This window comes from Oreochromis niloticus, linkage group LG20 (genome assembly GCF_001858045.2).
Source record: "Oreochromis niloticus isolate F11D_XX linkage group LG20, O_niloticus_UMD_NMBU, whole genome shotgun sequence".
Taxonomy (NCBI): Eukaryota; Metazoa; Chordata; class Actinopteri; order Cichliformes; family Cichlidae; genus Oreochromis; species Oreochromis niloticus.
The window spans coordinates 28,828,729-28,843,335 of NC_031984.2; the positions used below are offsets into that span (position 1 = coordinate 28,828,729).

At 38.9% G+C, this 14,607-nt stretch overlaps 1 protein-coding gene across 1 annotated transcript in view; it reads right to left on the reverse strand.

The window, feature by feature from the left end:
* Positions 1–14,607, reverse strand: part of ctnnbl1 (catenin, beta like 1) — a 62,245-nt gene that overhangs the window by 3,266 nt on the left and 44,372 nt on the right. Inside the window, exons 14-15 of the mRNA XM_003449124.5 lie at positions 7,187–7,324; positions 6,447–6,519 (exon numbers count right to left, since the gene is read on the reverse strand). Coding sequence (XP_003449172.1) covers positions 6,447–6,519; positions 7,187–7,324 — 211 coding nt within the window. The remainder of the gene's footprint in view (positions 1–6,446; positions 6,520–7,186; positions 7,325–14,607) is intronic.

Sequence of the window (14,607 nt, forward strand, 5' to 3'; positions counted from 1 at the left end):
TGTTTCCTCACCACAACAAATAACACTGAAATGCAGCGTGATGCATTCTTCTTCATTAGGAATTTTAACTTTGTAATGCCACTCATGGAAAGTAATGTCAACCTTTGTAGGTCAAAATATGTATGTATGAAAATAGAATTCAGAAATTCTAAAAGAAGAAAAATATTTCACATGATTTTAACACCATGCTTTAGTAGGAGAAAGCATTTATCATGCTTTAAAGCTCACAGTACAGCAAAAGTATAGATGAGTAGACTGTAGTCAGTAAAAGCAGAATTTCAAGTCCCTGCAAAGTTGTAATGAACGGGGTAATTAGCATAGTTTGGCCACTGTAATAATCATTTTCAGCTAGTCGAGGGACTGCAGTCTCTGGCACTTCCATGTTAGTTTCATTTTTTAGGTCACTGCTTATTTCAGTAAGAGGAAGTCTGAGGTAAATCTGAGAGTAAATAAATGAAAAATGCCAAGCTGTGCGTACAGTTGAGTCTGACATTTATTGTCAGCTCTATGCAAGAAACTCATGCCAAGTTTTGATTTTCTCTTCTAAACAGCTTGAGCTAACAGAGATTTTTTGAAAAATGCATAATTCATTGACTGTTCTGTACAGTGCAACTTGTAGAGAGACAATGATTATACCTAATAGCTAAAACTATTAAAACTATTTAAGAAAAAGAAAAAACTGGCTCTTTAAAGCACTAAGCTGACAATGAGCTTAAATACCTAAACCCACACTTCTGCCAAGCTGAATTCTTGCCTTTTCTTACCTGCTGACACAAAGCCTGATAATACGAGTATATTTATTTAAATGTTGAGTAGAGATGAATGTTACAGTGAGATTACAGGAGACGCCCTAGTGTAAAAAGAGATTTTCAGATTGTTATGGTAAATGGACCAGTTCTTATGTAGTGGTTTTCTACTCTAAGCACTTTACACAACTTGGCTCATTCATCCATTCACACAAGCACTTTTTTCTATAGTCTTTCTATGCAAGTACTCCTATCTAACATTTACACATTCGCAACTTGGGGTTAAGTACTTTCTTCAAGGATATTTGGCATGCAAACTGGAGCAGATCTTATTTTACCACAAAAAAAAATTACTGAAGCAAGACTGCAGACATGTATTTAAGTTTGAGCAACTTTAGAAAGAAGTTAGGAGTAAAGGCAGCCTAGCACACTACAAGAAGTGCTTCTAGAAGTACAAATATTGAGTTCAGGTCAGAAGATGCTCAGGATGACAGTAATCCGCTCGGGACTACAGAGGTTACTCCATCATTGAGTATTCAGGGGAGAGCTAAGTTACAGCAGGTCACAGCACTGGACGTAAAGTTAAGAAAGTGTAAAGTTAGCCCAGCATCTGCAGACATGGGGATGCATATTTGTCCACAGTGCAAATACAAAAGCCTTGAATGTCAGAACCAGGGATTTTAATTTGATCCGCAGAGGTTTGGATGCGAATGAGACTTACTTAAAAAGGCACAATTTTAAGGGTGACTGAGAAAAGCAGGTAAGGGGCAACTCAGAGAAAGCAACTCAACAAAAACATGATAATCTATGGCCTCTATTACTGCCAGCCTGTCATTGTGACCGAGTGCCCGTGTCTCCATGTCTATAAATGGTGTTGCAGTCAGCCACACAGACAGAGAGGTCAGAGATTCCGTGACTCTTCAACTCTCTGCAGAACCTTTTCTTTGGCATGCTGGTACCCTCTCCTTCTGTCACCACGGCAACACGGCAGAGGACAATACAGTAGTGAGCATCGCCATTACTCAGGTCAGTGACTGGGACGGATCTGCCATGAATACAAGGAGAATCATTTCCAGGAGCAGCCTCTGCAACGGCAGCCAAGGATAGGGACACGCTGTAGGACTTTCAGTGTGATTACAGCTGCAGCTGGAGCACCATAAGTCATTTAAAACACTGCTAAACCAGTCTCAAGCCACTGTGATCCCACTGAACAAAGGACAGCTGGTACAGAATATGCCCACAGTGGGGTAACCTACTGTCTATAATCATCATGCAGTTTGCCTTTTAACAAACAAACAAAGAAAGTGGGGAAAAAAAGATACTGCAAAAGCTCTCTAAAATCTGGATACCATGACAACATTTAGCAAGACATGTGCTTCAAAAAATAATTGCAAATGTTTGTTTTCTTCTCATAAATCAGTTTCATCAGTGGATCTAACAAATGCAAATTAATTTTATCTATGACTATATTTTTGAATTTTTTAGAGAAAGTCTGTGTAAGGTGGACTTTGCTACTTAGATTATATACAATCGTTTGTATTTTTGAGTCTTGTTAGTTCTTTCTTTAGTAGATGTTCTTACCCACATGATACTGTGGGAGCAATAATTTCTAGTCCCTGGAATAAGGGCTTGACATTACTTAACTGTCCTGTTTTGTGATGGGAGGGTGAGCAAGGGTTTCAATATTTTCTGTCAACTAGGGCTGTGTGATATGACCAAAATCTCATATCCCCATACAAGACATCTATTGTCCCGATAACAATATAAATCACAAAAATTTAACATGTTCTGTCAATTCTGTGAATCTCGGGCAGCTCGACTTGCGTGAAGTGTTTCCAGCTGGGCGTCGTGTACCTGGAGTCGAGTGTTTTAACCGATGAATGAAACGATACATTTTTAGACATGCGTTGTAACGGCCGCCGTTTTCTTTGTGAGTATTTATTACACAGAGTGCTGCGGGGAAAAGCCTGTTCTAATGTTCTGAGGTTTATTTTTTAGCACCTGACGGCTCTTTTTTGCTTCTCATCCGTAAACACTCTGCATACTCTTTCACATGATTCAGTTTATTTTGAAAAGTTTCAACAGGATCTTGAGCTTTATTGTGAAAGGTTTATGTGGAAAATAAACAAGCGGACACGCGATGGTTTTACCGTCGTTGTTGCTAACGACAACGCATAAAAACAGGCGCTTGTCTGTCTGTAGTGTGGTTATATTAAATATAAGAGAAAGAGAGAACTTTAAGAAATTAATATAGCCACTACAGTGACCATCAAAACCAATGACTGTAGAAAACAGCTACAGTCATTGATCAAAACGATCAAAAAAATATTGCCCTAAACAGTTTATTTTGCGACACCACGAAACAAACGATAGCGTAAAATGAAACGATAGACGTTTTCATATCGTCATCCGATACATATCGTTATATCGAACAGCCCTACTGTCAACTTCCACCTTTAGCTTAAATACAGTGTAATAACTCCTTTTTCAGTCTGTACCTCTTGAAGGCCTAAGGAGTAAACCTTGAAGCTCTTTTTTTGAACTGAGCAGTTCCTGTTATATTTCAGGTCTGCTTCTTATAGAACAAAATAACAGAGTTTGCATCAGCAGTTAGTGAGGTGGTCTCTGATTTAAAAGCCCAGAAACTATTCTAACATCTTTATTGATATAAAGATTCAGGCCACAAGAATTTGCTGCAGGAAATAACCCAACTTCTCAATCGACACAGTCGCTATAAACCATTTTAGTCAACGGTATAGTTCAATGGCACAAAGGCTGGTTTTCATTGTGTTAAAATAATTTGAAGTGCAGACTTTCAGTTTTATTTGAAGGGGTTTACCAAAGGTATTACATTGAATATTTAAGAATTGCAGTCATTTTTGTCCACTGTAGGCTTAAAACTACTAGTAACATAACTTTAAGTGTAAGAATTAGCTTTAATACTTGGGTAAAAATCCAAGTATTATTATATAAAGTTATCACAACTGAAACATTTAACAAAAAGGCGAATCATAAACCTCAGAATTCAAACCAAAAACTTCACAACATAAGCAAAATTGTTCCTCTGGAGCAGTTTTTTTTTTCTTCAGTAAGCTAAAGCCGTTAAGGTCAAGATAGCAGAGCAGGCGACACACACTGCATGTGCTTAACCTTTTCCCGTGGTTTAACATTGACCGGGTGGGGCACTTGAAATGGGAGATGGCTCCACACACTGTGGCCTAATAAAAAGGGCGAGGTCACTGAACCACACGCACGCAGATGAATTATGATAGACATATGCAATGGCTCTAAGCTGTTATGTATGCAGATGCACAGTTATTTGCAGAACACATAAACACAATATAGTTTATGAAAAATAAGTCACATCAAGATCATGCAAGGAAACCTAACATGCACATTAATATGTAGGAAACATTCAAGGGCAGGCACGGGTACAGAATGCAAACTGAATCACAAATGAAGTAAACATCTGCAAGGATTTCCTCTCAAAGGTTTGTTAATATGTAAAAGATATGCACATAAAAGCAAGCAAGGACGTGCGTACAAATAAATATGGAGACATGCTAATGGCAATCACACACACACAAAAAAACTCTGTAAGTAAGCAAAAACATAGTGTGGACAAGCACGATGTGCGTGTATGCAAATATGCAGATGAAAACAAAAGTCACAGCCACATTTAGGATACAAATTCCTGCACGCACACACACGCGTGCACGCACACACACACACACACGGGGAGGACTGGAGAAATGCCACACTTGCTGGCAGTGCCATGTGTGACGGATGGCTCTATCTACAGTGTTACATGCCACAGAGAGCCAGAGGGTGTGTGAACGGAGCCACGTCCTCGAGCTTTATCCGACAATGATACGGGAAGGATGGATGTCGCGCCGCGAAGGAAATAACACAACCTGCTAGGTCTTTGACAGCAGAAAACAAATATAGCACGAGGAGAAATCTGTGGCTAAGTGAAAAAAGCGAATAAAGGACAGACAGACTGTCTCTGCTCCCCAATATGATCGGGCCAGATTTGCAAGCCAGACTCAATTTCATCATATTGTTTTACCATCTGCACAAAGGTAATACAATTAACAAAAACAAAACAAAAGATCACATCTGCCTGGATATTTGAGATGCTCGACTTTATCGTGTTTATTTTTCCATCTGAATTTTCTATATCATAATCTTCAGGACAGTCTAAATATTAAAAAAAACCCCTCTCATACAAGGTCCCAAGTGTGACCTCTGCTAGTGCAAACGCAAAGGAAGAATATAGTAAACAAAGGTCAGACTGACAGGGTCTCCCAGGCCCAGTTCTTTGTTCAAGAGAAGCAGGAGCATATGACATTATTTGTGGTATTTTATTATATTCCAACCTAACCACTTTGGCAGGCAAACAGCACAGGCTTGCTATCAAACAATAACCAGAGCCAAAGAACAGCGATTATACCAACATTTTCCCCTGAAATGCTGTTTCCTTGCCAGGCTGAGAAGCACTTGGAAACAGGATTTTACAAAATGTGTCAATAAAATGCACTTCTGAAAGTAATATAAATCTCTGTGGGTGTAAGAGCAGCTTTTGAAGGCACTACTTTGCCCTTTCAAAATGCGCCGTTTTTCTACTTTTATCCTTGTTCACTCTAAGGTGAAGGATTTGCGCTTTTGGGCAAGGTCCCAGATCAACCTGTAGATTCGGTATAAAGTCACGGGAAAGGCCTGTGCTGAGAAATGTGTCACTACAGATTATTTTCCCATTTGTTGAGTATGACGATAAGGAGAAAATTATGTCACATTTTCAATTTGATAGATGAGGACTATCAAAATGGAAGTTTTTGTCAGAATTCTTCCAGCTTCTTTTTTTTTAACCGAGCAAGGAATTTATAACATAGCATTTCTAAACATACAATAACATAATTATTTCAGAAAAAAAAAAAGATTATTTGCCTTCTAAAAAACAGACTTTTTTTATTAAGCCATAGCACAAACCACTATTGTGCAATGATGTGTTTTACCTTTTTCTACTGTCATACTCAAAGTTTGTAAAATCAAGTTAAAACTGAGGATTTTCTTCCACAATATTAAAAACTTCAGCGAGGGTTTGAGCTGTCGCCTGTGAAAGCATCATGCCAAAAGACGACAAAACTCAGTTTGGACTTGAGAAAATGAAGGATATCTAAAGATTTCAACAGTCAGAAGCCAAACTGGATCTAGGTCTTCATTTTGTCCTCCAACATAAACACAACTCAAAACATGCGTAGCTCCTTGTAAGGAACTACCTCCGTCAAATTTGGAGAAGCTTGAGAGATTCGCCAAAGAAGAATGGCCTGGGGAGAAGGCGTGTTATACACTCGCTGTAAAGCACAACAAACGACTGCAGGCTGTTATCCAGCAAAAAGGATACACAACTGATTGATTTTAACCCAGGCTGGTTTTGGTTTTTCTAAATAATTTTGTCTGTTTGCAAAGTAAAATAACATAAACATCCAAAATAAAAAGCTATGTTAAAATTTTTTTACTCATGTTAACAGCACTTAAAAAAATACTAATAACTTTTTGTGTACTGATCAAATATTGATAAAACGCATTTACTTTGTTAATGCCCTCCCCATATGTTTCACAGAAAACAGTGTTTGTGTGTTTATGTGCAGTAGAGTAGCAGAGAGAGTAAGGACATATTGAGAAGATAAAGTTACTCACCTCTCATGATGTGGCGCACTACCTTGACAGAACCTCCTCTTAGGTTAAGAATTTGATGGACCCTCTGTTGTAGCTACATGCAGACAAAAAAGAAAAGAAAATAGAATTCCTATTATCTAAGGCTGTACCATTGTTGTTTGTTTTGATGCATCTTATTACTTGGTCTGTATTTTAGCGATGAAGAACTAAAGGTAACATCGTAGCTAAAAAGACAGTTTCCACTTTGAGTTAATGCTAGTTTGCTTAGCTTAAAATGTTCAACTTTAAGCTAATTGTTTGCTCCATATGTTTATTCTTGGACTCTACTATAGTGGCTTTTATGTTATACTAGGCCTTTTAAACACTAGTGCTGGGAAATATAGCCTCAAATCTTTATCACAATATTTCATTCATATTTTTTATAATATAGAAAACAATGCAGTGGTTGCAGCTTGCAGGCAGTAGAATTTAGCCCAAACCCTGTCAAAAGGTGTCATCAGCAGTATTATAGTGTAACAGTAGTGACACAGCGTTATAGACTGTGACACAATGCAAGTCAAATGCAAACACTTTACATAACTGTAACACTTTAACAAACTGCACCCATTAAAAGCTATTTGACCTCCATCTGTTTTCATAGTTTGTTTGATCAGACGTCTTAAGAACAACTAATCTGAAAGGAAATTGGTAAGCCAGGACCAGTATTTGTGTGTGTGTGTGTGTGTGTGTGTGTGTGTGTGTGTGTGTGTGTGTGTGTGTACCTGCGAGATTCCTGAGTTGCTGATCTCCACCATAATGTAGCAGATCAACTGAAGAACAAATAGCCCGGCGTCCAGACGGCGAAGGTAAAACTCATCCTCCATGCTGTCGTCCAAGATCTCCCCACGACGGACCATCTCCTGCACACACACAGATAGAAAAGGCTTGTAAAACGAGAAATGTTTTCAAGCACAAAGCAGAGAGTTTTCTGTTGTTTGTGTCACACTTATAAAAGATTCAACAAACAGAAAAAAATCAGAGACCAAGTTTAATTTAGGTGTTGTTTTTCAGCCTCTTCCACAAATCCATTTTCTTATTGACCAGACAAACAAATCAATCGATTTCACAGCTCTAGTGCTGGCTCTCACACACTTACACATACGTACACACAGTTGCATAGTTATCCATCTTAACGGTCCTGTCAGTATGCCAATAACACAGTGGTGCCAATAAGCACACAGCCTACATTAATCATCATTAGAGATCAAGAAGCAGACCTGAGGGGAGAGGGGAATCTGAAGCGTAAGCCACTAGAGTGGCACAGAAATACAAACAGTGTGTATAGCGCATTGCAGCCTCTAAGATTTGCATCTAAACGTCATCAGTAAAGTCACTATTTATTGTGAATGATGCAATTGGCCCTGTAATAAAAACACTGCAATATTCATGTATTTGCAGAATGACAAACTGAGTGTCTTTGGTGACATTCACAGGAAACATGCTTTATTAAGCTGCTGATTAAACCATTTTCTAATGATACACCTTCATATTGAAGCATATAAATGGTAATACTAACTTTTCAATGAGGCAGCCGACTTTCACTTTTACCAAGCAGCTAAAAATCAGATTCTTGCTGCCAGATGGAATGATGGAAAAGGGAAAATTATTGCCTGGCCTCTATTATTTAAAAAGAATTTCAGGGTTGACAAAGTATACCGGTATTGGCAAAACAAAAAACTAAACAAAACATGGATTTCAGCATCAAGCTAATGGGTATCCCCATGACCTTCAGACCCAATGGATTTAATCTCTAAGGACCTCTCCTTTAAGATCAATCACATCGAGAAGCTGCCTCTTCTGAGGACTACATTACAAGACTATTTTGGGGAAGCCCTTTTAAACCATGTAGCAAAGCTGGGAAACAAAATAGCATGTCAGTGTTAGAGACATTGTGATTGAACAGGATGGCGCCCCGCTTTATTGATTTCATTCCTAAGAGAAGACAGCCCAGTACACATTTACAACAAAGCCCTGGTATATAATGCAGCTTGTTAAACATGCAAGACAATGCAGATAATTAAAGCAAGAACCGTTAATAAAGCCATTAAATGTAGGGCATTTTTTGTCTTCTGTGTCCTCTGAGTAAAACCGTGGCCTAGAATTCTGTTTTATTACAAAGAGGAGTGTTATCGCATTGTAAAATAGAGCCCCAGAGCTCAGTCTTGTTGCTGTCAAACAGACCTATTAAAGATGCACAAAAGTTGAAACAAAGTTATTTGAATGTAAACTGCGTTGCCTTTCCTTTCTGTAGGAGAAAAAAAAAAGATTATCTCTGTTTCCAGGACAACTCGGCTCATTATTAGGAGGGGATACAGTAAATCTCACAATCCAACTTCATCAAAGACACAAAACGAATTCTGAGACAAGGTAAGCCTCAAGCACCAAGAAAAACACTGGTAAAGATTATTATGCAGACTTCAAAACTACAATCCACGTCTCCATCAGTGATTCTCAACTAGAGGCATCCCTGCTCAGGGAGTACTTCTTTGTAACTGGGTTTTTTTTGTGTTTTAAATACAAGCATATTTGCATTTAGATAGAAAATGAATTTAAAGGAATGTGATGCTGAATGTTAGGACATTTATTGCTATTGAGACTAGTAACACACTGAGTCCTAACCAACAAGATGACTGCATACTATAAACCCTGTGCATTAACCCTGAGATCGCATAGAATATTTATGTAGATTTCATATTAGCAATCACTAGAGAACATTTGAAATAATTATACAAAAATAAATTTTCTATTAAATTGTTGATCGACCAGAAGAGCTTTGATGAACCGTGAGACGGATTCTCCAAAGTCTTTGGAAGTCTGCTGGTGAGAGAGAAAGCCATTGTTCCAAAACATAATTCCTTAGTTGGCGTTTTGATGATGTTTGCGGAGAGTGCCGTCTGTCAAGAGGGTTTAAAATCTCCCATATGTGTTCAGTTTGAGTAAGACGTGGTGAATCAGGCAAATGTTTTGATGAGTATTAGTTGTTTAGTTGGCTTTACAGTACTATGGAAACAAATCTTGCGTCAATCTTCATTTCTTTCTTTCCTTCAAAGTTTGTAAAAGTCTAACAAGCTTGAAGGTCAGTGTTTGGTATGCCTACTTTATTCTGCAAACAGCCTGAAGTTTCTTAGGCAAGCTTTTTTAAATTAGTCTTCAGGAATATTTCTCCAGGCTTCTTAAAGGACACTCGAAGCTCTTCTTTGGATGTTGGCAGATTTTTGTTCTGTTCTCTGTTAAGGTCCCACGTTGCTTCAATAATGATGACATCCGGGCTCTGAGCAGGCCCGTCCATGATCAACAGCATTCCATTTTATGTTTTTATTTTTCTTCTAGTTTTTTATGATTATACTTTTCTTTCTTTTCATCACCATAACAGAACCTCCACTGTGTTTTACAAATGGGTGTACCTCTCTTCATAAGCCTTGTCACCGATTTTCTTGTGTAATCTGGCATACCTCAGCCTCTTCTCCCCATTTCCCTTCTTGAAGAATGGCTTCTTGACGGCCATCCTTCCACTGACATCACTTCTGCTGAGGAGCTGATGAACAGTAGATAAATCAACTAGAGGTCCAGATGCATCTCACAGGTCCTCTGGCAGGTCTTTATTGGATCTTTAGGTTTGCCCACTTCTTCTTTTGTCCTCCACTTGACCAATTAAGGTAAGCATGCTCAGATACACCAAGTTTTTGGTTCTTCTTAGTAATCACCTTGTTGGCCCACAAATATTATTTTATGCCTCCCAAACTGTGTTAGCATTGACATTTCTTTTTAATTCAGCTAAAGAAATAGGAACACATAATATGTTTTGCAACATTTGCAGCCAGCTACTAGTAACAAAGTGCCTAAAGACACAACACTGACACACAACACTAGTTCATCCCTCGAGTTAGGAGCCTTTTTCATGCCTGAATGATTCATAGGTGAGTGTTAAGTGGTTTATTAGACAGACATTCCTCTGAAAATGGTAGAAAAGCAACCAATCAAAAATGCTGAAAGTCCTTGGAAAGGCCTATTTCTCAAGACCACTTTGAACAAATTACAAGGACATGTGGCTCCTTGGAAGTGAAATATAAAGAAGGGTAGCTCAACACTTTTGCACACTACTAAAAAAAAGTACTGAGAGAGAAAAAAATCAAGACTGGGTAAACATATAGTAATTATAAAGAAGTTATAAAACTATTCTACTTGTACTAAAGCACACCTACCTGGAATGATTCAGAGAGCAGAACTGAAACATGACAGGTGATGTTGATTAAAAAATAGTTGATTTGGAGTGCTGCCATGTATGCTGCAAACTGCTTATTAAATCAGTGTACAGGTATTGTATGGTGCATGACTGACTTAATTAGTGAATCCAAAAAAAACTAACAGGTTACACATGGTTTCCCCTGGTTTAGCCTTCATTAATTACAAGAATAGGGGGGGAAAAAAGACCCAAGTCAAAGACCTGATGTGTTTTATATTCAGCGTAAAAAATCTCAGCTAAACTACTGTCAGCTAATGTCCCTGACACTTTAATATCATACTTGTGCAAAATGTTTTTTTTTTTAAATGGCAGTGAAGTATCAGATTTGCATCATTTTTATTTGATTCCACAGTCAGATGCTCAGTTTAATTTATTTAGTGCTGAGAAACTGTGCCAAGGAGAGAGAGGTGTTTTTCAAAATGACAGAAGAGGAGGAAGAGGGAAATGCTCAGAAAACTCCTCCTCAGTATGATCCTGGCAGCTACTAATATTAATTTTAAGAACTTTATCACCTCTAATAGAAAAAGAATATAGCCAGACTCAAAATACATTTAGTGTATAATCTTTGAGTGTAAATATGGCCTGTCAAGGCAAGAGAAGTCATGATGTCACCAATGGAGGATGACAAAAGGAAAGAAAATAACAGTTAGGCTTATGACGTCACAGAAAAATGTGTGCATGGTTTTCTTTGCCGACGTAAGACAGCTAAGATCAGCACACTCTGGTATGTTAATCTATCAAAACACATATGACTAAGAATAATTTCACTCATCAAAACTGAAGAACAACCTTCATGGATGGGCTCTATGACACTGAAAGCAATATTATTTGTCAGATAATTCCATTAAATGAGTTGCGCCTGGTTAGTACTTGGATGAGAGACCACCTGGGAGTACCAGGAGCTGTACACTTTTGGTTAGCTGTAGCTCAGGTAGAGCAGGTCGTCTACTAATCGGAAGGTTGGTGGTTCAAACTCAGGTTTCTTCAGTCTGCACAACAAATGTCCTTGATACTAACCCCAAGTCGCTCTCTGATGCATCCATCAGAGTATGAAGGTGTATGAATGTAGATAGAAAGTATCTAGTGCATGTATGAATGGGTGAATAAGGCAAGTTGTATACAGCACATTGAGTATTAAGAGTAGAAAAGCACAATATAAGAACCAGTCCATTTACCATTTACAAGGAATTTATTTTTTTTTTTAAAATGTCACTTTAACATGAACATTTAAGGGGGTTGCAACGCTTTCAGAGCCAGCCTCAAGTGGCCAATAGAGAATTGCAATTTTTGGCGCATTTCTCAGCTCCAGAAGTTGATGCCTGATAATGAGCTGTCTGAAAAATCTACCTTGAAAACCAGAGGAACCAGCTTCCAATTTGAATTAAAACTGAAAGCTTTTCTATTTCTATATGACCCCCCCCCCTTTTGGTTTTAAGGTCTAGAAGCAGTTTTTAACCAGAAGCCTTAAACTCTATAACTGTAACTCACCTAACATAATTAATGTGCAATGTTTACTTCTGAAGGCATTTGCCATAACCCATGATCCACAATCCATTTAGTTACTCTTTAGCAGCAACGAGCCTCGTCAACAAGAAAAAGTAATAAAAATTTCGTAAAAGTCACCTGCAACACTTTAGTGTAACAGTAAGAAAAGCTCAACAGATCAAGAAAGACCTACGAACGTGTGCAGAGAGTGGAAGTTCTTTTTGAAGCATGACGTGCATTTACAATTTATTATCGAGAGCAGTGGAAGTGGACATTTGGGATATTAAAAGCTGAACCGGCGTAGGCACTGTGGCAGGATTCATTACAGCGGCAGAGTTTTGTTCACTCGTAAGTTTTGACAATGTGGCCAATATCTTTTGTGTGTCAGCTTGGTCCCTCTGGCAAACACCGGACTGAAGAAGCGGAGGAAGAAAAACGTGTTGAAAGGAGGGACTGGACAAGTCAATTACTGCAACCTCAGGGGAGCCTGGCAGCTAGGCTACAGTACAGACAAAGTAATAAGCAGTGATTTTCAGTCTCGGTCCCTTTACTGTAACTCAGCTGCACTGTGCTTGGGTTTGTGTGACGGCATGTGTATGATTTATGAAACAGTGTGCGTGCTTTTCTGCATACTTTTGGAAACCACATAGGTTTGTTTGCGTTTTTGTTTGACATGTTCATAAGCGTACATATCTCTGAACAAGAGGATTTATCTAGCGTGTTCCTTAATGAGTGTGTGTGTATGAGTGTGAGTGTGTGTGAGTGTGTGTGTGTCTGTGTGCGCGTGTAGATGTGTGTCTGCTTGTTATTCCGGTGCTCTCTTTTCTGCTGGCATGCTTCGATGCAGAATTAAAGTGATTTCTTTGTCAGCAATTTACAAAAACCCACTGTGGCTGTGTGTGTAGGAACTAATGGTTTTTGATGAAGCTTAAGCAAACTCTAGAAGGAGGGGTTAGATAGCCTCATTATGAAACAGAGATGCAGAGGTTCATAAGGAAAAATCTGAGCCAAACACTGCTTTGTGAGAACACACGACGACATGCTGATTTCTAGTTGTGATGGAGAGAGCCAAAGAAGAGCCGTCTGCTTCTGGGCTCGTATCAGTTATCGTTTGCTCACAAAGTGGGGAAACGCAAAACAGCAGTGTTCCAGGAGGATGGGGTGGGGTGGGGGCTATTTGCTACCAAAAACAACACATTCGGAGCGTGCTGAGCTCTGATCAAATGTTGAAAAGGTGGACGATGAAACACAGTTTGTCCGTGTTCAGTCTCAAGCAGCTTTGTGTTCTCGATCTTTGACAGCTTCCTTCAATGTTTCTCTTATGAACAGGTCTACACTTCACCTGTAATTTATCTTTTAAGTTGTGATATCAGAGTTAGTCCTGACTGGATGACTCAGTCAAAGACTCAGGAAAGCAGCGGCACACTGCTTTTAGCCAGAGTTGGGGAAGTAAAGCAAACATCGTAACAAAGACAGTAACAAAAGAATAAAAGGAAAACCAACAAAAGGTATTTTTCTAAGGCCACCATTTTCTTCTAGAACCAAACATATTCCCTTATTTGGTGTTGTGATGCTGAAAATAGAGAAAGAAATCTAACACATTAGCCCAAACTGTCCAATAAGTGTCCAACAGAGTGCTTGTGAAGGCTATAGCACCTGATACATCAGGGCTCCAAAACAGCTTGGACCCATCAGGGCATGAACACAGACCTCCTGAGGTATGCTGTAGAAATCTGGCACTGGAATGTTGGCAGCAGGTCCTTTTGGTCCTGACAGTTGCATGGAGGGTCTCTGTGGATCAGCCTTGGTTCAGGGCATCTATGGATGCTTGATTGGACTGGGATCTGGGGAGTTTGCAGGCCAGGTCAACACCTCAGGCTCTCTGTCATGTTCTTCAATCCAATACTGAGGAGTTTTCACAGTGTAGCAGGGGGGAGTAACTTAGTCTGGAGCAATGTTTAGTTGGGTGCTATATGTCACATCCACTTGAATGTCAGGACCCGAGGTTTCTCAGCTGAAAAGTGCACTGTAATGAGATTATCTGTGTTTTCCACTTTAAAGCTACGTAATGGCTCCCCCCCCCCACCTGGTGTAATACTACACCAAATATGAAGACAAACTGGTTAATGTGGCAAATCGAATATCTAGTTAACAGCCCAACCTCCTATTAAAAATGTAATGCTACACAGGCATTTCCTTAACCTATTTATGGGTCCTTCAGGGACTGCCTCGCAGTGTATGAGACTGGTCCAACTGGACTTTTACCTACACTTGTTTTTGTCTCGAAAACAGATACAAACAACTGATGGTTACAATATATCAAGAGTATTTACACTTGGTAAAACAACTATTTCCAATATTAGGTTGTTTACTGCAATAGGTATTATTTAGGCATGATTAGAATATTACACTTTG